Source organism: Adiantum capillus-veneris, chromosome 28, assembly GCF_014529385.1.
Source record: "Adiantum capillus-veneris isolate H3 chromosome 28, ASM1452938v2, whole genome shotgun sequence".
Lineage (NCBI taxonomy): Eukaryota > Viridiplantae > Streptophyta > Polypodiopsida > Polypodiales > Pteridaceae > Adiantum > Adiantum capillus-veneris.
Window position 1 is genome coordinate 32,154,725 of NC_140958.1, and position 24,703 is coordinate 32,179,427.

At 48.6% G+C, this 24,703-nt stretch overlaps 1 protein-coding gene across 4 annotated transcripts in view; it reads left to right on the forward strand.

The window, feature by feature from the left end:
* Positions 1-24,703, forward strand: part of ATGRIP (Golgi-localized GRIP domain-containing protein) — a 172,719-nt gene that overhangs the window by 89,905 nt on the left and 58,111 nt on the right. For all 4 annotated transcript variants that reach the window (XR_015187007.1, XM_086504852.1, XM_086504854.1 and 1 more), the window contains 4 exons: positions 12,417-12,497; positions 12,589-12,714; positions 13,252-13,360; positions 13,439-13,518. Coding sequence is in view for 3 of the 4 variants with exons in the window: in XM_086504852.1 (XP_086360978.1) it covers positions 12,417-12,497; positions 12,589-12,714; positions 13,252-13,360; positions 13,439-13,518 (396 nt within the window). In the remaining variant the exon portion in view is untranslated. The remainder of the gene's footprint in view (positions 1-12,416; positions 12,498-12,588; positions 12,715-13,251; positions 13,361-13,438; positions 13,519-24,703) is intronic.

Sequence of the window (24,703 nt, forward strand, 5' to 3'; positions counted from 1 at the left end):
CTCTGCGGTCTGATCTAGAGAAGGCAAGACTCTCTGGAGGCCTCACAAAGCCAGAATGCTGCCATGTATCCGAGACCCTCAAGGTCATACACAACCTCTCCCAAGCTGCTAACTCGACTCCATGCACAGTAGCATGGCTGCCTCCGATCCTGTCAGAAGGGTCCTCCAACATGTTGAAGTCCCCTCCTACACACCAATGGTCAACCTGTGGCAAAGACTCAACAATCTGTGACCAAAACTTTGGACGAGCACTCGCCACATTGGGCGCATAGATGTTCAGGAAGCCCACAAGGCCACCCTGAACCTGCAAAGTAATCCACTGAGCCCTGCCTGGCACAATAATCCCTCTGCCCACAATGGCCTGCTGCACTGAGTCCACAATAGTCATACATACCCCACCCTGGATGCCTCCAGGTTCAAAAGCAGCTGACGAAAAGGAATCATAACGTCCACGCAAAATCTGACCGCAGCGCTGGATGCGGCTCTCAGACCAATGGAGCTCCTGGAGCATAAGGAGATCAATCTCTCCTCCCACAAGGCAACGCTGAAGCTCCTGCCGCAATCGGCCCCGCTGTCGCTGAAACTGGGGCCCACCTAATCCCTGCACATTCCATTGGACGATCCTCATGGGGAGCGAGAGAGAATAGATGCTGCAGCAGCAGTAAGACGGGCTATCTTCGAGGCAGGCTTGGATGGGGAGTAATCCGCATCCGAGCATCCTCTAGATAGGCGAGCTTGTAGTGAGTGCCTGGCCCAAGCCCAAGTAGAGCGAGCCGAGCGTAAAGCAACCTCCTCTGTCCAGGAGTCCTCATGTATGTATACATAGCAAGGCAAACACTGTGTATCAACAAAAAAGTACACCACAATGTGCCTACATCCTGCTGAGTCTGGGGGTGTCACCGCAAACTTGGCCAGTGGCCACAAAGTCTGCAGCAAATCTGTAACTCCAAGTTCTCCCATGTGGTGAGAGAACTCGAGAACCTGTGTATGCAACCATCCCACCATTGAGTCGAGGGACCACTCTGTCTCGGTCCTACCGCAGAGAAGAAAGGAGAAACCAACTGCTGAGTCCAAGGCCTCTGTCCCCCTAGCGGCGAGGAATAGAGCGTGGACCCTGAAGCAGGCTGCCTCGTGGTCTGCTGCGGAATCGCCGAGAAAGTGAGTGAATCCGTAATCGAAGAAGTCCCAGCGGCGTCGGAGGTCAATGCTCGTCAGACCACGAGGGATAGCTGCAAGGGAAGATGTCTGAATCTGCAAAGGGGGCCGCAAGAAGGGCTGACCCTCTCTCGCTAGGCGACTCGTGGCAAAAGCGCTCCCAAGAGATCTCCTAGCCGCCGGCGAGGGACCAGTCTCCTGAGTCGACTGTGGTACTGAAGCAGGAGGAGGGGGAGAAGGAGCTGGGGGGGGCGGAGGAGAAGAGAAGCGGGCGGGACGACAGAGACAGGGGGTGAGGTGGGGAGTGGGCGGGAGCAAAGGGCGGGGCAGGGGATGAGGAGGAAGAGGGGAAAAATGAAGGTGGAGGGGCTGGCGAGGGTGAAACGGAAGAGAAGGCTGGCGAGGGTGAAACGGAAGAGAAGGCTGGCGTAGGAGGCTCCTCCTGCTCAAGAGGACCAAAGCGGTTCCCTGTGGGAACCCACTGTTGCTGAGTAGGCACCTGAGGGCCACTCTGAGTGCCAGGCTGTCGCTGTGGCCCCTGGCGTCGACGGCCACGGGCCTGCTGCCACCCCTCCTCCGCTGGAGCCCCAGGCTCGGAGGGTGGCTCAGAATCTGTGCGCTGTGTCGCTGGCTGAGGCTGCGGCCCAGCCTTGGCAGGCTGGGGCTGAGGCTGAGGCTGAGGTGCAGGTCGTGGTCTCCTCCGTGGACAGGCCTTCGCTAGGTGGCCCATCTGTCTGCAAATGAAGCACTGGTTCGGGAGACCCGAGTACTCCACACTCTGACTAAACCAACCCCCACTCACCCGAGGCAAAAGGATGACCTTCGGGAGCGTGTGGGTATCTCTGACCAAAACTCGAACTGAAGGGATGCCGGCCGCCTTGGCAGCTACTGATGCTGCCGTACGAGGTGTCTCCAAAACAGTCCCGATGGCGGAGCCAATACTGGAGAGCAGTGGAAGGTACTCCCTCCGTAAACCCGGAAAGCAGACTGAGATGGGGATGTCTGCCTCCTCTACGAGCACATCCGATGTCGGGTCAAAACCGTGTGGCCACTGTCGAAAGTGGGCGCGTGATGCTCGGATAGCCAGTGGACTCATAGCTATGACCTTGAAGGCCATCTCGGAAGTCTCGAACTCGATTTGGTAGTCCCCCCGTCCGAGGATTTGGAGATCCAAAATCTTGCCCACCTCTGCGAGAAGGCGGGCCTGGAGAAGGTCACGCAGCTCTCCTCTGCTGGGTCGGGTGCCGAGAATCTTGCAAATGACCGAGGTCGCCTGCAGACGCTCTACCTCATCGGCTAGGCTCGCTTGCTCTGTCGGCGAGAGAGCAAGTCGAATGGTGGGCTCAGCGGTGTCGGGCGAGGGGGCTTCGGAGGAGTCCCTCTGAGGTGGAGCATGAGCCTCCATTAGTGTCTGCTGCTCTGAAGGAGAAGGGCGGACGAGAAGGCCAACGCTTGAGAGCTCGGCAAGGAGAAACCAACTGAGAATCCACTGCCAGGCAATTCAAACGAGGCCTTCGGGGGGCGGGGGGCGGGGGCCGTGGGGATAAGGGGCTGGAGCGGCGAGGCAGCGGGCAGCGAACAACAGGGGGGGCAGCGGGCGGGGCTGCACTCTGGCTGGGCTGCGCGCAGGCTGGGTGTAAGCTCAGCAGCGCGCGTGGACAGACAGCGCGCAGGCAGGGGCAGCGCGCAACAGGGGCAGCGCGAGGGCGAGGGCGAAGGGGGGCTAGGGCGCGGGGGAGCAGGAGCAAGCAGGGGGGGAGGGGAACGCGCAGGAGCAGCAGCGAGCATCCTCCCTGGGGTTTTTGGATCTAGAAGACATCTTAACAAAGGTTTGCCAACATAATAGCCCAAGGTTGTTTGTGAGATACAAACTCGAGCAACAAAGAGGTCTTTTGTGCCAATGCATGAAAGTGTATGTTAAGAATATTCAAACCACCATGTTGTTTCAGAGAACAAAGCCTCTTGAGAGAAATAAGGTCAAGGCCCTCTTTAGCATGTATAGTTTTCCAAATAATCCGTGGCTGAAGACATAAAACAATCTATGTTTTCTTTTCTCTACATTATCAATGGCCAAAAGAATTGAATATATGCCATAACAATAGCTTGTCCAATCCGTAAATGAACATGCAATGGCCATTTAGAACCAGTAATGAAGCTTTTTGATTTTACCTTTGCATCACCCATTGAGTTATTTGTTGACATGAGATATGCCAACCTAACGGGTATCCCAAATGTTTGACCACATGTGCCCGTGAAGAAATCTCACCCAACCAAATGGAACTATGCCAGGGTTGCAAATTAATGGCTAAAAGTTTTGATTTTTGAAAATTAACATAAAGGCCAGTAGCGTGCCCAAAGTTCAAGTGCTTCCACTAACCTGTATACATCTGATTGGATATTACGAGGTATAAAAAAGGAATCGTCAACATAAGCTTGCATACGCATGCGGGGGCGTGCACACACGCACATACACACAAAGGCAGTTTTATACTATATCAATATGAACTTCATTATGATGTTTTTTTTCACCAAGAATACTAGAAATATAGGAAAATGACCTATCAATAGATGGTAATGAAGAAGGTGAACTTTGTTGTGTAGTCATGCATGCCCAAAATTCTAAAAGCATAGGAAAATAGTTTTAATGTTTGGAAATGACTCTAATACAAATTGTTGGTGGACAAAACCACACATGACAGAATTAAAAGAACTGAACAAAAATGAGAGAAATAGATGACACGGCACGGTGGAGTTCCGCGCCCAGATGCAGTGGCCCCAAAGATTGGTGCCCCTCTTTGATATTTTTTTTTTCCCAAGAAAAAGATCCTTCTATTAGTTAATGAAATTGCCCATAGGGCTACAACCACCTCTACTAGAGAGGGCTACGACAATCATAAGGGGAGACTCTCCTAATGAAAAAACAACATATGTACAATGAGGGCTAGATCCGGAGATGGGAGGAGGAAAAAGCCACACAGGTGGACGGTAGTGCCATCTGAGTACACCCTGGGCCATGGTGAAGAAAGGCCCAGGGGGCCAGAGTCGAAGGAACGCCTTGCATGCGGTCGGAGCTGCCCTAAAGTCTCTCGAACTGTCCCCTGAGAGTGTGGATCAGCTCTAGTTGAAAATCTAGAGTAATCTTTGCTGGTGGCATGAGGCGAGCCTCATAGATGCGGAAGTGGTAGGCCCGCCAGATGAACCAGAGTGTCAGGCCACAGACGAGCTCCCAAAACACATCTCTCTCACTGCACCACTCCCATGGACTCATGGAGTAAGCTCTGTAGCAGGCTGGAGTGTAGGTCGACCCCTCTGTATCACTATCATCCTGCTGGTCGAGGATAGCTCAAAATGTAGTGCAGGGCCCGTGAGAGTGGACCAAGCAGCTGTCCCCCAAGTGTATTGCCGTGCTGTGGAAAGAGCTGGCATTAGCCGAAGGACCCGAAGCCACCTGCTGTCACAAACTGATGAGGTGTCAAAGCCCTGAAGAAGGGAGCCAACTTGCAGATGTCGGCCGAGGGGCCTAAACCCTAAGAAGAACAAGTAACAGAAAGAATACAAGAAAAGCACGACATGGGATAGCCTAGGCCCAAAGCCCAAATGTCGCATGGTATCCGCAATAATCCCAAAGAACAGTATCAAATGCCTTTTCAATGTGGACCTGCATGACTAAGACATCCTGTCGAGTATATTGTGCATATTCCATACCAATGATGACATTCGCGAGGTTATCAGTAATTTGACGTCGTGGAATGAAGCCGTATTGAGATTGATGCAAGCCTTCATGCAGAAAGCACTTGAGTCGGTTAGCAAGCATTTTTGCCACTAATTTATATACCACAGGTATAAGTGTAATAGGCCGCCAATGTGAGAATTCTTCACACAATGCATGCTTAGGTATCAGCTTGAGCAAACCTTCTTTCCAAGAGGATAGCAATTCCTGTTGTTCCCAAGCTGTAATCATCATGAACAATAGAGGCAACTTCAAATGATCCCAGAAAGACGAGAAGAATTCCACAGAGAGACCATCCCAACCAGGAGCTCTCCATCGACCCAAATCAAGCAGGCTGGCATACAATTCCGACTCAGTGAAAACAGCTTCCAAGTCTTGAGCCTGCCGCATTGAAAGAATGGAAGTAACATGCAATAGAAAAACACACACACACACACACACACACACACTTTTTTTTTTTTGTGTAAATCTGCTTTGATTAATTTACAAGTGGGAAACCTCAAAGCGAAAAAAACCCACGAAAAGAAAGGGATACAAAAGACAGAGCACTATGAGGCTCCGAAGGCTAGAAACAGTCAAAGTAAATCCTCTAGGCATCAAGAGTGATGTCTCCAGCTTCATAGGCAAAATGCAGCGCTTGACCAAGAGATAATTGGAAATAGGGAAAGGGGTCAACAAAAGTGCCCTGGAACATTAAGGAGTTCCTATGATGCCAGATGGCCCACATAGTCCAAAATCTGACCCAGGTGAAGAAGACCGCAAACTTAGATTGTGGTGACCGAAGCACCCCAAAAAGCCAAAATCGTATGTGAAAAGAGCCGGAAGGATAACGTAGTCGAAGGGCAATCGACACTTGCCGAATAAAGGCTCTGGAGTGACGACAAGACCACAGCAAGTGTGGCACGGTCTCCTCAGCTTCAAGACATCTGAGGCAGCGGGAAGGCGCAATATGTCAAGCATGCAACACACTGCCAACAGGTAGAGCTCCCACCAAGCACCGCCACAAGAAAACACGTTCCTTCAAAGGCAGATGACTCTGCCAAATGCGAGACAATGCATGTTGCCACCACAAGGATGACTCGAAAAGCGACCACAGCTGATTACCCCGATGCACAATCCATACATCAGACTGAAGAATGGCATAGACACTGGCAGCTGAGATGCAGTCCAATCTAGTAGTAGCCAGATTCCAGTCAGAGAAGCGAGAGTCTTCATCCAGAGGAGGAATGGGCGAATGAGCAGCAAGCATGTTTTGAATCTCCCGCCAGAGAGGAGAATAGTGAAGGCCCAACCGAAAGCGGGAGACGGCATCAGCGAAAGAAAGAACATAACCCGAGTCATCAACCACCTGATGCACCTGACAGATTCCTTTTTGGGAAAGAAAATACGCTTGACGAGGAGACCGTTGAACCAAAGTTGAAGCAAAAACCCTGCTCCAATGCAGACTCTCCAAGCGAAAAGAGTACACACACACACACACCCCGAGGCTACAAAAAAAGTACAAAACGCAGCTGCCCATGGAGACTGTGCTAGTGTAACTATGGCGAGCAACGCATGGCGATGAATTTTTTAGTTTTGAAGGTTAAGGAAACTCTACAGAAACTAATGAAGGTCGATAAAAGAAAAAGGAGCGCTGGCTGGAAGTGAGTAACGGGCTTGTAAATGGCAGAGCAAGCAAGGTAACGCAAAGAACCTCTCTCTCTCTCTCTCTCTCTCTCTCTCTCTCTCTCTCTCTCTCTCTCTGCTGCCCCTCCCGCAGCCCTGCTGCCCCTCGCACTGCCCTACTGCCCCCGCACCCTCTCTCTCTCACGCGCTATCCGCCCCCCCCCCCCCCCCCTCTCTCTCGTGCTCCCTGCTGCCCCCGCACCCTCTCTCTCTCTCTCTCTCTCGCACTCCCCTGCTGCCTATCGCGCGCCCCACCCCCTGCTGTCTATCGCCCCCCTCCCCCCCCCCCCCCCCCCCCCCCCCCCCCCCCCCCCCCCCCCCTTTTTGGTCTATTGCGGGTTAATCCCCCGCCGCCCCCCCCCCCCCCCCCCCCCCCCCCCCCCCCCCCCCCCTCCCCCCCCTTTGTCTATCGCAGGTTAATTTTCAGCCTTTTTTAAGTTTTAAGTTTTTATTTTTTGACTATAGTCTATCGCCCACCTCCCCACCCCCCTCCTTAAATTTTTCAAACTTTCGCCCCCTCACCTCACTCTAGCGTTCCCCCCCCCCGCTGCTCTCTCTCTCTCTCTCTCTCTCTCTCTCTCTCTCTCTCTCTCTCTTATCAACCCTTCCCCTCTCCCCTATCTATCGCCCCCCCCCCCCCCCTCTGTCTATCGCGAAGCCCCCCCCCGCCCCCGTTCCCACCACTCTATCTACCATACTTAGTCCCCCCCCCCCCCCCCTATCTCTCTCTCTCTCGTAACTAACGTTTTCACCCCCGGGCCGTACCGCCTCCGCTCTAGCACTCGTCGGGACCGCTACTAGTGTGGGTGCATACGTGCATCTAACCCCCCCCCTTGCGGACAGCGTTCAAGCATGAGGAAGACAAACGATAAAGCCGACCCCCTAGAAGATGCCATTCGAAAATGCAAAGAGGAAATGACGGAGACCATCACCAAGTTGAACCGCAATCTCTGGGGCACAATAAACATTCTCGAAGGACGTGTGCTGATCCAAGAGAGCAAGATAAGCATGCTGGAAGACCGAGTGACAACCCAAGAGGAAGAGATCGCGTCACTCAAGAAAGAACTCGCCGAAGCCCGGTCAAGAAACACACTGGAAGAGGGTGAACTGCAACCCTCAGTAATTGAAGAAATCAACACGATCAAGGAACAAGTATGGGCCATCAAAGAGGGAGAAGAACAACACAAAGAAATGACGACTTTTTGGGTGGATGTTCTTACCAAAACCCAACAGAAGGCGGACGAAGCCGAGAAATGGATCAAGGTGGCCAAGAAAGGGAAAGACAAGGAGATAACGCCCACATCCACACCCAACAACATCATTAACCAGACACTAGAGGAGGAGCAGAGGAGAAGAGTGCGCGCTTTACATGTGAGAATTTGCGGTCTTAAAGACAAAGGCAATGTGGACGAAGAGTTAAAAGAACTCACAGCCCTGATGGGGATTCATGAGCCGACACACACAAGGGCATGGAGAGTGGGCAACATAAAGAAAAATGGAGGCAGTGGAGAAACCTCAAAAGAAAGAGCACTCATCCTCCGTTTTCCCTCTATGGAAGCAAAGAAGTCTTTCTTGAAGAAAAGACCAACTCTTAAGGAGACTGGCATCTTTCTCGGGGACGATCTCACCCTCTCGCAGATCGCTCATATGCAGGAAGTAATGCCGGAGATTAGAGCGGCAAGGGGGAAAGGCAAGATCGCTTTCTACCGAGACGGAAAAGTAGTAATACTGGAGCGACGCTCCACATGACGGTGCGAGACTTATGGGACCACACTCAAAGTAGCTGCCTGGAATTGCAATGGATCTATGCGTCTTGATGTGGGTGCTTTTGAGGATAGCTTTACTAGAAGAGACATCATTTTCTACTCTGAGACACACCAGGCCCCGGGGCAATCCATGCCTCACATCAGTGGATATAGGTGGGAGACAGCCTATAGACAGGAGACACGCTCAGAGCACACAGGGCGGGGCTCGGGAGGAGTGGTAGTGTTATTTAGAGAGGATCTGCAGCCACTGATACATATAGCCCGCAGGGATGAGCAGGCCAGGTACATGTGGGTGAGACTGAAAGCAGAGACAGGCAGATACCTCTATCTAGCTATTTGTTACTTTCCCCCGAGCACATCAGTTTATGCACCACCTAAGGGACAATCCCCTTTCTCTATTTTAGATGACGACATATGGGAGTTCTCTAGAGACGGTGACATTATCATCCTCGGGGACTTCAATGCTAGGATTGCCCATCACCAGGCAGTGTTTTGTGATACTTCAGAGGAGATGCTAAGAGAGATAGATGTGGCAGATACGGGCCTTTCGAGACTATCACACGATAAGGAATATACTGAGTATGGGCGACACCTGATAGACATGGGCACTGCACATGGATTGGCCATCTTGAACGGCCTATAGAGATTTCCTGCTACGGGAAGTTTTACATGCTTCCCACATAGACATGGAGCCAGCACGGTGGACTATGTCATGGCACAACGGAATCTCATTTTTAGTATCCAAGATCTCACAGTTGGGCCTAGACCGGCCGGGGTGGCAGTGGATCATGCTCTGGTGTCAATGACCATCTCTTTCCAATTCAGTGTAGCACACATGCCACGAGTAGCAGCCCCTACTCGCTACACGTTCACAAGGGAGACGGACTCTGTATACATGGATGGAATCTACAGACGCCTATGCACTGAGGACCCGGGGCGACCTCTGGAGGAGCTAACCACTATACTGACACAGACATTACATGAGGCAGTAGCAGAAGCATACCCACACACCCAGCCTGAGCAGAACCGCCGATCTGGGAGCATGCCTTAGAACAGCTGGTACGATGAGGAGTGCCGCCAGACTAGAGCCAGACTTCAAAGGGAGGTGCTGTTGGGGGACGTCACTCACAGACAGTCACAGATGGACTTTCGACGCCTGGTGCGACGGAAGAAGAGGGCTTTTTTGGCCCGACTCAAGCAGGATCTATATCAGCTATTCATGAGTCAAGACTCGCGTGAGGCGTGGCGGCTCTTTCATGAGCAATCCCCCCCCCCCCCCCCCCCCCCCCCCCCCCCTGCTATTTCCTCCATAGAGACCTGGGGTCAGTACGCATCATCTTTGTACACAACACCTGAACAGCCGCCCCTCCCCAACCCCCCCGACCCATGCCCACATACATGTGTCTTTTTCACCATTGAGATGGTGAAGAAAGCTATTGACAGGATGAAGACTGGGAGAGCATATGATCATGAGGGTCTAGTAGCTGAGCATTTCATACATGCCAAAGACCTACTAGCAGAGCTTCTAGCAGTTATGTTTAACCGTGCCATGTGTGAGGGCCTACCGGACACCTGGAGCCTATCTACGATAGTACCTATCTTCAAATCAGGAGAACCCATGGAGCCTGGGAATTATCGCACTATTATGATCGGGCACACACTGGCACGTTTGTATGCATCCATTCTTGAGCAACAGCTGAGTAGATGGGAAGAGAGCGAAGGAATGCGTGCAACTAGGCAAGCAGGATTCAGGAGAGGCTTCTCTACTCTTGACCATATCCTAACACTCAGGGCCATCATCGAGGAAGGCAGATCTCATGGGAGACGGATCTATTGTAGCTTTGTGGACTTCCGCAAAGCTTTCGACACGGTACCCAGAGCTAGACTGATGCGCAGATTATAGGAAATGGGAGTACCCATAGAGCTCATTTGGGGGATCATGGCATTATACAGATCAGTAGTAGGGCATGTACGCACCCCGGAGGGACTCTCAATACCGGTTCACTCCACTATTGGGGTGAAACAGGGTTGCCCACTCTCTCCTACTCTTTTCGGTATGTATGTGGATGAGGTTTCTGACTACATTGACAAGAACGGGGATAAAGGTGCACAGTTGGCAGGGACATGGATTCCACTTTTGTTATATGCGGATGATATTGTGTTGATCTCCGAATCCCCAGAGGGAATGCAACGCCAACTGGATGCTCTGCATACGTTTGCCCACGAAAGTGGTTTGTCTGTCAACCTTGGTAAAACCAAGGTTATGGTGTTTAATACCACCCCACAATGGATCAAGAGATCAGCACCTACATTCACATACGGCCAGGAGACTGTGGAGTACACAGACGCTTACACTTACCTTGGAGTGGTTTTTACTGGACCCACATTCTCACTCAGAAGAGCAGCAGAGACCAGACTGACTAGAGCCCACGCAGCATTGGGTAGATTGGAGAGGATGTGTTTGCAGGTTCAGTTTCAGGAACCCCGGACGAAGCTCTGGCTCTTTGACACCTTGGTGGCCTCAGCATTGCTCTATGGGGCTGAGATATGGGGACCTTCATTGGATCACCACGGGAGGACGAGTCGCACAGACGGATGGGGGAACATGGAGAAGCCTCTCGTCTCTATGATCTCGCGGCTCATTAGAGCCAAGGCATCAGTACCACGGACCATTATTCGTGCAGAGCTGGCGGCCCCCCCACTAGTGGTAGAGGCGCTCACCAGATCAGTCTCCTTCATAAACCGCACATGGGAACTTCCCAGAGACAGATATGCTCGCATGGCACTTGAGTCCTCCCGACAGTTAGCCATACAAGGAGATACAACATGCTGGTATGGGGAGATGACATCATGGTTTCAGGCGCATGGGTTCAGCATAGACAGGCTGCCCCCATTCCAGTATGCATTGGATGCACCATCTCTCATTCTTACACAGTCAGAGATCACCAAGCTCATTCGCCAAGACCTGACCCAACTAGACACCAGGAGGACATGGATACAAACAGCACAAGAACTGGGCATGAAGATGGCTTTCTATAGAGACCACCTTCTCTAGCTTACGGAAGATGGTTTTGTGATGAGACCCAGATACATGGATACCCACCTGTCTCATGGGATACGGTGTGCTATTGGCCAGTTACGCACATCGTCTCACCAGCTGCGGATTGAAACCGGGAGATATAGCGGAGTACCAGCAGAGGCCAGGACATGCCCCTTGTGTGACATGGAACCTGAGACAGAGCTGCATTATACATGCCGCTGCCCCGTCTACTACGAGATACGAGGCCGCTTCCATTGCTTGTTCAGAGAGGGTTTTGAACCACTCTCAAGAGTAATGGGATACGAAGATCAAAGATGCCTGGGTCTGTTCTTGCTCGAGCTGCGCAGACATAGAGAGAGCCTGATGAATGGCGAGGCTAACCAGTCTCAAAGACGGATTACAGACTTCTTCAGAGCAGACACGGAACAGCCGCAAGAGCCACTCCCACAGCAGAGCCCCCCCCCCCGGTCTCACACCAGAGGCACATTGATTGACCGAGCGATTGAACTGGGGAAATCCAGGCGCCCACGACTGCGCAGGACTACACAGCAGCGACGGAGGCTTCGTCAAAAGATTCAGAGCACGCTGGCCAGGCATGCACAGCGCCCGGTCAGACTACTAACCATGGAGGAAATTGATGAGATCCGCCAACGACCGATGCTGGATCTTTTGTGATTCAGCTATCCCAACTAGCCGCCCATTCTTGCTTAGTTTTTCGGCTTAGCTCACATCGACCTATCTAGAATCCCATAATATATATCTTTGTTTTGTACTGTTGATTAGGTTATTTTGTTACTCTGACTTTGTATCAGATCCACCACCTTTTAACTTTCTGGTCTCATAGGTCACTATGGCCTTTTGAAGACGTTAATATAACATTTCATTTCATTTCATCTCTCTCTCTCTCTCTCTCTCTCTCTCTCTCTCTCTCTCTCTCTCTCTCTCACGCACCCGCACACACACACACACATGTGCATTGCTTAAATAAATGCAATTTTTAAACAGCTTTTGCTACTGTGCTGCTGCAGATAACCTCATCTGTGTAACTTTGATGTTGCAGTTAGTTGCAGACCTTGAGGCTCAGCTAGGAGATGCAGTGCAGGAGAGGACAAAATCAGCAGAATCAGTAGCTTCTCTTCAGGTGAATGCTTAAGCACATTGCTGGATGGATTGGTGATTACATAAAATGATTCAAGCCTTGCAGTTTCTTTCGTGGGGTTGATTGTGTGTAGACAGAGCTGGCCAAGAAGGAGTCCTATATTGCTGAGTTGGATGCAGCCTCATCTGGTGAAGCGATTCGATTAATGGCCGCACTGGATGCTACTCGTGCAGATTTGGCACGAATGGAGCAAGAACATGTAATGAGCAAGGAGAGGTGCAAGAGGGTTGAAGATTTGAGAATATTCAACATCTGTTCTGTTTCCTTCTGAAATTCAATTTATATCTGCATAGTTTTGTAGAGATGTCTTGCAAGGATGCTAGCGCTTTGTTTGAGTTTGCCACTAATTAGCCGCAAAGCTTGTGTAGAGTCCTTGTAAAATTATCTTTTTAGTTATAATAAACATCCGAAAAGGCTGAGTACATAGTTTGAATCCAAGCTCCTTTTATGTCCGACATTTCTTGTGAAAGATTAGATGCCAACCCAAAGCAAAGAGCTCTGTATCTGCTTTTTGGATCCAAAATATTACTCAGAAAGGATGCCTGCTTAAGCATAGGAGTTAAAGAGGACTAGGAGGATTGGGATTCTTGTAGCCATGCTGATAGGTTTTAGATGATGACAGCTCAAATATCTAGGGGAACTCTTAAGGGTCCAAACTTGCAACTGTGTGTTTTTCCTGAATGTAACTAAGTAACGTTCTCTTGCTCATTTATTCAAGTTTTTATGTTGTGATCAGGGAAAAGAACAAAATATTTGGGCAGCCACACTAGAAGCTACAAAGCTGAGACTTGAGGAGGCGGAAAAAACCTACTTGCAGCAAGAAATCTTTGCTGCAAAAGAAAAAAGTAAGATTTTGACCTATCTCCTGTTGTCTACTGACTTCTCTGCAGTATAAAATGGGTCTGGGCCTTTTCTTTTAATAGGCCAGTTGGAGTCTGAACTTCAAGGTGTACGGCAGGCTTTGAGTCTAGCTCAGACAGAATTGCTTGCCTCCAAAGAACAGGTTCAAACAAAACTACATTATTCAGAGATTTACAGCTTATGTTGCTTTTACCGGGGTGATCTTAAGTGCACATGACTTACGTGATTTATTTTTTGATGTGCAAGGGTGCGTGCGTGCGCGCGCGTGTGTGTGTGTGCATGCATGTATACGTACACATGTACTCACTTCATGCACGAAGAACAGCAGGAAACTGTTCATAAGCAGTGTTTTCAAGAACTTTGTTCTAGCCATTTTAAGTTCCGTAGGAACTATGGAGAAAAGCCCAACCATTTTTGATTATGAGGCTTCATCACTCTCCACAATCGCAGAAAGCCTTCTTGAAATAGTTTAGCCATCTGATTTTCAGTGTACAGGCTCCTTTGGATGACGTGCTGCTACGCTTGCAGATGAAGTGCATCTGTGACTGTCCTTATACAAATGAAGTGCTTTATTGGCAATAGTCTCCTCACATTCCTTCTCACTTCAATTCCTTCGAGGTGTGTGAGGGTTAGTATGCACGATCAAGGTAGAATTCCAGAAAAATCATCTGTATTCACTCGTTTCCCACGCAGGCTGCAGCTGCTCCATCTCTCTTCCCCCCCCCCCCGGGTGCCTACAGCTGCCAAACCAGACATAACACTGAAGATCAGTAGACACTGACATTCTACTCCCTTGTCCCAATATCTCACATTACACCGAGATGTATAGCCCCGACATCACATCCTCGTCCAACATTTCACATTAGACTTATCCAGATGTATGATGCTCTACTACAATCAGAGGTATATACAAACCATAGAGCCTGTAAAATTCAAGATTCGACATTTAAAGGGGCATCCCCTGTGACTATGAAACATTGTAAACCCTCCAATGATTTGGCAGTTATAGTCTGAGAGATACATCATTTATCTTCTTAGTGATTTGAAGGTACCATAGTTTCTCATACTGATCATTAGGTAAAGCTTCCCCTTGCAGTGTTCATCAGCTTCCATCTTGTGCCTCCGTTGAGCTTGTCACAAACGGGAGCGCATAACATTATTTAATATACTCTGATAAATAGACTTCACCATTCAAAGTTTCAATACCAAAGTCAATTGATATAGAGAGAAAGAGAGAGATGTATTGAGTGAGAAGATCGACACAGTTCTGGGACCAGAAGAAGGGATGCCTTCCCCCTGTAAGAGTATCTTTATTACTGGGGAGAAGTCTTTATACCAGCACTTGAACCTAAAGTATTACCATGTTCGTTCTAGATCAGACTTGATAGTACGCGGAAGCCTCTGCTTCTCTTTTCTTAGGGCAAAAACCCTATTCCTAGGAACCTCTGTTCCTTACTCAGAATCCTCGAGAACCAAGGTTCTCACCACGGGAACTCACCTGCTAGACTCAGGGTATGACATCCCTATAACTCTTTTTCGACTCTATTCCTCGCAGAGATCTTAGCATCAACTCTGCTATCCTAACATGAAGTCCCTCCTCGGGAATCTCTGCTCTCAGATCCATGGATCTACTCCCAAACTCAGGGTGCAAAACCCTTGGGCTGATTTGGCTCCATTTCCACGGAGCGCTTTTCTTCTGCAGAGGCTCATGGCTTCCTCTACCTGTGAAGTCTCGAAACTCGGAATGCAACTTGGTTCTCGGAAAGAAATTCCTTGGAGGAGATCCCTATGCAGAGTAACTTCTCTTCCAATCCTACACACAAAATAGATGTGCTCTTGCGTTCCTTCTCGTAAAGCAGCCCCCATCTATGACGTCGATGGGCTGAAAAGAGAGAAAAACAGCAACTTGTTGTGATGGAAACAATCTCCGTAGGCATTTCTTTGTGATGAAATTCGCCTACTTGGTCTTGGAGGCTTTTGGTGCACTTGGGACAGCCATGGGAGTCATTGGCGGCATCATCTTGACGGCTGAAATCTGCGGCAGCCTGGGGGTAACACTGGCCCATTGTTTTTTTTCACTCCTACGCCTTAGTCACGAGGAATTCCGAATTGAGTTAGAATTGTGCACAAGAAATGAGGCAAGCACTTGAATGAAGATGGGTTTAGAGGAAACTCAATTGCTTTCTGAAAAAATGGCCATACCATTTTATCAAGTGCGCGGCCGCCCACTTGATAAGTGGGCAGCCTACAGATAAAATTAGCTAGAACCCCCCCCCCCCCCCCCCCCCCCCCCCTTCTCTCTCTCTAAGGTACCCAGACTTTGTAACAGATTCACCACTTTTGTATCAGTTTGGTCTCATAGGTCATTCTGGCCTTTTTGAAGACGTTAATATAACATTTCATTTCATTTCATTTCTCTCTTGCCAGGGAAAAAGAAATCTTTCTTTCTCTCTCTAGCCCTCGGTGCCCCCTCCTCTGCCCTATTTTTGCAAGGAAGACCCACTCTAATCGTGCCGGTTGCTAGAGGCTATAAAATCGGTCTTTCTCACTCTCTGACACAAGAAGAGCCAGTGCCAGAGATTCAGCCATGCTGCTGCAGATTTCAGCCATGGAATATTCTCTTACCGATGCTCTTGTTACCCACCTTGTGATGCATTAGGAATACCCATCACCTAGTCCTTCCTCACTGAACTTACGGTACAATCTCCTTCGCGATGCTGTCACCCATCCCATGACGCATCTGAGATGTCCGTTCTGGATGGTCAAATACTTCTTCTCCATCCTCTGTGTCACCCATCCGATTTGTTGTAGTAGAAGTACCCATTCTTGATGGCCCTACGGATATTCAGCCATGGAATATTCTCTTTCCGATGCTCTTGTTACCCACCTTGTGACGCATTAGGAATACCCATCATCTAGTCCTTCCTCTTTGAACTTACGGTACAATCTCCTTCGCGATGCTGTGTGTCACCCATCCCATGACACATCTGAGATGTCCGTTTCGGATGGTGAAATACTTCTTCTCCATCCTCTTTGTCACCTATCCGATTTGACGTAGTAGAAGTACCCATTCTTGATGGCCCTACGGATATTACCTTTCACAGTGCTTCTGCCATTTTTCTAAATGACACGAGAAATATCTGAACTCGGATGTCTCAAGTGAGAAAACCCCCCTCATTTATAAATCTAATAATTCATTTAGAATTATAGTGTCTAATGTCTCAAGCAAGGAAAACCTTTCACTTATAAATCCAATAATTCAAGTAGAGTTATATTTCCTGGTGTCTCAAGCAAGAAAACCCTCACTTATAAATCCAGTAATTCATTTAGAATTATAATTCCTTTAGATAAAGTTGATACCCTCTCACTTCTAAACAGTTGTCCTCAGCTAAAGTGGTCCAACTAAACTGCCCCGAGAAAAATGAAAAATTTCAAATGTTGCTCAATGGTTAGTTGATGTGATCCTTTCTCGAGAGAAAACTTAAAAGACTCAATTCAAAAAAAAAAAAAATCAATACTTACCTTCCCAGTCTGAAAGTAGATGGAGTACTCAACTCCAATAGGAGAAATTTTTGTCTTTCCTCTAGTTCCTCCAGGATATCTTTCACTGGACTGTATTGAAGTCCCAAGAAACTCATTTGACTTGAAGGCATTTAGACAACTCTTCTTTCAAGTCTTTCCATCAAAATGGAAGTTTCCTTATCGGAGAATCTGTTAACTTAATTCCACTTTCTCAACCTCGAGATGTGACGTGCACATCTAACCCTATGTGCATGTGGACAAGCTACTTCAGGTCCACGGTTCAGATCAGCTTAGGGAGTGTTCTGGCACCTCTGTGAACCTATTCGTAGGCCGTGCATGTCGTGGCACTTAGAGTAGTTGCATATCCTCTGGTTGCACACAGCATGATGATCAACATTATAGTCAGTATCCATCATGAGCATTTAACAGTGCACATAGCCCATTTTCCCTGTTTTATCCATTTTTCACTTATTATTAATAAGTGACTTTGTTGGGAAACTGGGTAGGGCAAATTTGCTAAGCTCTATAAAAGAAACCTAGTGCTAGCACTTTTTGGCAGAAGAGGCAGCAGAAGTTCCAGTGACTTGCAGTGCACCTTCTCAGCAAGACCGGCAAGAGACAACGTTTTCAACCACAAGACCAACCTGGTCTTTGTGGAGTTCCCAGATCAGCCAACGTTTTCAAACTTCAGGAGCTAGCATTTTTAGATTGCATATCAGCAGAGTGTTTTTGCTACAATCACCTAGCGTTTCCGATTTGCAGAGCGCTCAATGTTTTACTCTCAGCGCGTTTGCGGAAATCTGCCACGTCAGCACTGTCGGTGGAAAATCCAAAAACTGCCACGTCATCAACACATGTATGCGGGTCCTGCTTTATTTTAATCCTTTATGTCACTTGGAGCCCTATCAGACGCGGTCCCCATAAGTTGGTAGGATTTCTTCTTCTGCTACTTGTTCTTCTTAGGGTTTAGACCGCTCGGCCATGATCTGCAAGTTGGCTCCATTCTTCAGGCCTTTGACACGTGAGCAGTTTGTGACATCCCCCCTTCTTGAAAGAAAGTAATCGTCCGCAAGTACAACATATCTGCGAAACAACTCAAGTTAGCTCAAAAATTTCAGAGGGTCATTCTGAAGGACAATGAGCTCGCTGTTTTTTTTTTTGTTAATCAGTTGGGTTCTCCTTTTGGCTCTTTTGATCAAGGAGTTGGCTTCTCCTTTCGTCCAGTTCGGAACTCTTGATACGCTCGCGTAGTAAAATTAGCCATCACACCCAGACCGCATTGATCTTCCATGGGTGTCTTGATGCATTAAAATTACATACCCAGACCATCTCATCCAATTAGGAATATTTAGTAGTTGGCATATCACAATGCAACACAAATGCTCACATATGAATGTTACAAGACAACAACGCCATTGAGCACTCCCCTGAAACAAACGGTCTGCGGTATGAAGCTACTCAACGACTACCTTGTCACTCTTCCCCGCAAATAACCTAAAAAGGTCCGTGCCATGAGCTGAGAGGACTATACAACCAAACGCTCCCCAGGCAGCAGTTTGCGTCGCTCGGAGGTGTGCTAGCATACAACCAAACGCTCCCCAGTCATCGGCCTGCATCGTTCGGAGGTTTTCTAGCATACAATGGAAGGCTCCTCAGACATCGGCCTGCGTCGTTCTGAGGTTTTCAAACATACAACGAAACGCTCCCTAGGCATTGGCCTGCACCGTTCCGAGGTTTTCAAACATACAACGAAACGCTCCCCATGCAACCGCCTGCGTCGTTCCGAGGTTCAAACAATACCAAAATAGTATTTCTCACTTCTCCACCCGGGAGTAAAATCACCAATCAATGAAACCAGTACGAAAACCAGAGTCAAACAATTCAAATCGGCACCAAGACAGGTTCATAACAAATACCATCCATTTCAAACAGGATCTCCAAACAAGTTCTCAAATAGAACTCAAACAAAATTCAAACTTAAAAAGCAATCGCGACATCGGTTGAGCTTGAAAACTCGATTGACTTTCTATCGTGAAATGTGCAGCAAAAATTAGGGTTAGGTTCTTTCTATAAGGTCGTAGCCGACCACAACATGGTCCACTAGCTCTTGGACAGACAGTGTTCCTTTGGCGGCGATGGTAGTCCGAAGACATAGCAATCACACTGGACCTCCAAGGTTATCAACTCATTAAGAGATATCTATTGAGAGATGTCGAGAAATTTCAAGATATAATCTGCTAGGTTTTCCATGGCAAGCATTTCAAGATACCCCTCTTTGCCAAAAGTTGCACTCCGAAGGAAGATGTCAAAAACCATATAACTTCGGGCAAATTTTTTTTCTTGAAAGCTTGCCAAGTCCTCGAGTGTGCGGCTTGGTAGCTATAGAAATCAACATCTTTTGAGAAAAACAGTGACTCGCAACAAATCTTGGATCCTTCTCTTGCAAGTGATCTTTTTGGCTTATGCCCTTTAAGACATGAGCGGTGAAGACGGCAGTGCGTTCGATGCGCGATGAAGTAAGGGTGGGTGTGCCTAATAAGTCCGGGGTCGCTTTGGAACTCGGATCGGTAGGACCGGTATGCTTTGAGAAAAGCACACACCTGATGCTTTGATACCACTGTCACAAGACGGGCACCACTTGCCAATAGAAAAGAACAGATTGAACAAACTTTTAGCACTCCAATAACAACTGAACTGAGAGAGAGAGAGAGAGAGACGACATGCGACACGCAGTGGCGGAATTCCACCCAAGAGAGTATTGTCCCCAAACCTTGGCGCCCCTTTCGGTATTTCTTTATATTGCATCATGTAATACAAGCCGGTACTCTAGACTCTGCACCTTCTCCAAGAAGCATGCTAGAGAATGAGCCCATGGCTGAGTTTGCCCTTGATCTCCGGAGTCATGACAGAAACTCAGCACGCTGAACTTTGTGTTGATGTATGCTCATGTGTGTGTGCGTGTGGTGTGTGTTGTGTTGGGGTCCCTTGGGGAGCATATGTTAGTACCTAGTTCTACACCCAGTATTGGGCACTAACGACGTTAGTAGGGATGTCGTGGTATTTAGTCAATACTATGCATGATGGAGCTGATGGTTATATTGTCTTGTGGGTGACTAGCGTTTTGCAGTTTTTGGCGACAGTTCAGCCCAAGCACATCAGCGTTTCCAATTTTCAGCACTTAGACTCCGCAAGTTCAGCCCGAAACCTCGCAGATCTCACCTACCCGCACCAGATCCTTGCCACACGTTCAGAGTGGCCAGCGTTTTCAGTTTCAGCCCGGTGTTTGCAGATTTCAGCATCTGTGTTTTCAGCGCATCGTCTTCCTCGCCGACACAGTGTCAGAATTCAGCAGTTAGTAGATTTGCAGATCTCAGCCCCCTAGCTTTTTCAGATTTCAACCCGTCTCATCGCTGTCATCATTGTCGTCGACATCGTTGATAAGTCCATTGCATCTAGACCATTGTACTAGATTTGTGCAATCAATAGCATAGACCTCTCTCGCCATAGAGAGGGGGGCCCTTGGAGGAGGGTTTGACAACAGTTTGGTGTTGTATTCTTCTCTCTCTCTCTCTCTCTCTCTCTCTCTCTCTCTCTCTCTCTCTCTCTCTCTCAGTCTCAACACCTTCATTCATAGTGTCTTTCACTTTGTTTGTGATCATTTGCACTCTCTCACGAAAGGAACGGAAGGCTCTCCCTTTTGTAAGTACAAGGAGCCCTTGAGCACAGGTCGGAGCCCTCATCTTGAGCAAAGTTCAACATTCACATCCGTTGCATCTCACGGGAAGAATAATAAAAGCAATCTAGGTATCTGTGCTGCACGTAATCTTATGTTGATAGTGTAGCGCGGATAGTGTGTTGTGCTCTCTACAATGGGTGCTCCTCAGTGAAAACAGAATTAAAACGAAGGAAACAATAGATAATAACTGATCAACATAGAGACACAACAACAGACCAGAACATATGGACTCGACTATCTCAAAGAATTGATACAGACTCAAGCTTGGCGGCATACTCAGCTCTAGCCCTAGAACTCACGGGTACAATGGGGGTGTCGAGGCTCAGATGTGCAGGGATGGTACAGATGTGCTGGGTGTATAAACTAGCTACTCTAGACGACGACGCTGGACCATATATGAAGAAGATGATAAACATGACCCAATCGCTACTACTCATGTGTCCCACCATAAAGAGCCACCAACGGCTCATAAATGTCAGCCATCTAAGTCTATCTTCAAACTGAGGGTGGTGACCTGGCCACGATGTCCACTAGACCACCGTCCGTATCCCTGCCACGCGTCAATGCCCAGCCCGGAGAGTTCGTCCAGTGTGAACCAGACTAGACCAACTGTAGTAACTGTGTGTCCTGTGAAAGTGATGCGACACTGTAGCCCTGCTATAGGTTGCCCGTAACAAAACCACTCACCGTCTTTTGTGAGACAAAACAGTGAGAGTAGAGAGAACATTTGAAACACCAAGAAAAATGGGAAAAAACGCAATACGCTCTGACTGAAGAAGGTGATGTTTGGAGAAGATTTGAGTTCCCAGGAAGAAGTACCAATGAAGCAATGTCGATATTTGCAAGATATACCGAAGAAGTAATGACTCCTGCGCAATGAGGTAAGTTGACTAGAAAGTAGAAACAGAAGACTGAAGAATGCCAAGATTAACAAAGCCCACAAAGCACCCGAAGTGGAGGATTTTGCAGCTAGTTGCAGTTGGCTAGACGGGAAGGAGTAGATAAGGGAGGGGAGAGGGCATAGGCCCAAGATTCTACTGATCCAGAAGAGCTCAACGTGTACATGATCGATGTAATGGGGATTTAGAATCAATCGAACCTCGTTGATTTAGCATTTGCACGAGCATCACTCTACGAGCAGCCTTGCCTACAATCTGGCCACCCAAAAGATGCTCCCAACAATAGCTAGACGTACAACAAGCATCCAATAGAAGGAAAGCCACCTAGGGATACCCGAATCTGCTTGCCCGGAGAAGTAGTACACAGTGAGGTGTTGGGGAGGAGGGAGGGGTGGGTAGGGGGGGACTAGGTAGGGGCGAGGGCAAGGGAGGGGGTGGGTAGGGGCGAGGGCAAAGGGAGGGGGCGGGAGGGGGGGCGAGGGGTCAGTAAGGGGCGAGGGGTGGGTAGGGGGACTAGGGGCGACGATGGAAAGGGTAGGGGCGAGGGCAATGGAGGGGTGGGTAGGGGCAAGAGGGTGTGAGGGGCGGGTAGGGGCGAGGGCAAAGGGAGGGGGTGGGTAAGGGGGTAGTGAGAGGTGAGGCTGGAGATGACACTTCAAAGGTCGTAGGTTCTTGTAGGTGAAGAGATTGGAATGACATGGAGCAGAGAGATATCATGAGCATGAGTAGGGAAATTATCAAGCTTGAAATCAACATTTTTTTGGTTGTATCCGGTCTTGAGGAAGCTCTGTGAAGGGAGTTTGCTAGACACAGAGGAGAGCTTTGTTCTGGTCGGAGAAGCATACTTTGATGGGGCTGATGTTGAAGGTTGTTGAACTTCTGTTTCTTTCCGCTTCTATGAATCTTCATAAGCTTATCAGATCCAAAGGCTACCACCAAGGGCGCACGGGGAGTAGCTTCTGTGACCTTCAACCTTTGTGCTGGCTCAGGTGGCCTGTTAGGTTTAGTTACTGTGGAAACATTGGAAGAGGTGTACCTCTAGACAAAGAGTGAATAGAGACTCCATAACAGGGCAGAGATTTGGTAGTGTCCAACCACTCCAACAGATCCTCATCATCTGACCTGTTAGGTGGAGTAGGCTGTTCCAATTCAAGGCTGGTTGCTAGGGACAAAGAACTATGTTGCACGACGGGATCCATGCCTCCTTCTAGGCGAATGGGTTGCATCGAGGATCCAGGAGTATGTATCCACATGGCATCGTTTCCCCAATCATGAAGTGCTTTAGTGTGTCGCAGCCATGGTCTACCGATGAGCAAGGGAAATCCGCCCTCCATACTGACTCCTATGGTTGGCTGGTAAGTTGAGCAATGGTATAATGCCACAAAGGTACAAAATGGGGATAAGTGTCACCATGATACAATATAGCAATAGCATGAAGTCTATCCTGATCGACACTCTAGGTGTCATTCTAGAATCTTGTGGATCCTCTACCGCAATCTCCGTCGGTGCTGCGTGGCTCCCCTCCTCAGTCGTGGTCGTCTCGATCTCCCCAACTCTATAGCTCGGTCAACGAGAGTACCACTGGTGTGTTTATGAGTGGGAACTGAGCTCTGTGGTGGTGGTGGCCCCTCTGCCTCTGTGGTACTCGGACTGAAGAAATGTCTCTGGGACTCTCTGTCTATGCCCTCTCAATAGAGAGTCTCTATGTCTCTGTATCTCAAGTAGAAATAATGCGAGACATCTCTGATCCTGATACCTCATGACTCTTTCTACGAGTCAAAACCATCTCTGAATAAACAGTGAAAGCGTCCCCGTATCTCATAGTAGACTGTGCAGTGACATATGTAGTGGAACTCTCTCTGGCTCTGCATGGCATAAATGACATATCCTACTATCTACTGGTATGCCTCTGAATCTACCTGTCTCAATCCCAAGCTGGTGTGAAGATGTGCGTATCTGGCCTATGGCACATTGTAACCCATGAGATAGATGTGTGTCCATGTAGCTGGGCCGTGTGACAAATTTGTCTGTCATGAGTTGGAGAAGATGCTCTCTAGAAAGCCCTCTTCGTACCCAACTCCCGTGATGGCTCTATCCATGTCCTCCTGGTATCAAGCTGGATAAGATCCTGCTGAATTAGTCTAGTAATCTCCATCCGTGTAAGAGTCAAAGATGGTGCATCAAGAGAATACTGGAAAGGGGGCAGCCTGTCCATGCTGAAACCATGTCTTTGAAACCATGAGCTCATCTATGCATACCAACATGATGTATCTCCCTGTAATGCCAGCTGTATGGATGACTCAAGAGCAAGCCTAGCATATCCGTCTCTGGTGGTGTCCCATAAGCTGTGTACAAATGATACTGATATGGTAAGTGCCTCAATCTCCATAGGTGGGGCAGCCAGCTCCACTCATATGATGTCATGTGGAACTGAGGCCTTGGCTCTAATCAGCCTAGAAATCTTAGATACCAAGGGCCTCTCCATATTACTCCATCCAGCACTGTCAACAGATGGTCCCCAAACTTGAACCCCGTAGTGCATAACTGAAGCGACCAAAGTGTCGAAGAGCCAGAGCTTTGTTCGAGGTTCCTGGAACTGAACCTGCGAACAAATCCTCTCTAAACCGCGTAGGGCTGCATAGGCATGAGTCAATCTAGTGTCTGCTGCCACTTTCAGTGTGAACCTCGGTCCACTAAAGACCACCCCAAGATATGTGTATGCATCAGTGTACTCCATACTCTCTTGACCATATGTGAATGTAGGTGCTGATCTCCTGACCCACTGTGGCGTGGCATTAAATACCATGACCTTGGTTTTACCAAGGTTGACAGATAATCCACTATCCCCTGCAAAACTATGCAATGCGTCCAAATGTCTCTGCAGACCCTCTGGTGAGTCTGATATCAGCACGATATCATTAGCATAGAATAAAAGAGGGATCCATGTCCTTGCAATCTGAGCACCTCTATCTCCTCCTCTGTCAATATAATCAGAGACCTCATCAACATACATACCAAATAAAGTAGAGGACAATGGGCATCCCTCTTTCACTCCGATAGTGGAGTGAACTATGTCAGATATCCCCTCTGGGGTGCGTACATGACCCATCATTCAATTGTACAATGCCATAATCCCCCAGATCAGCTTCGTGGGTACCCCCAATTCCATA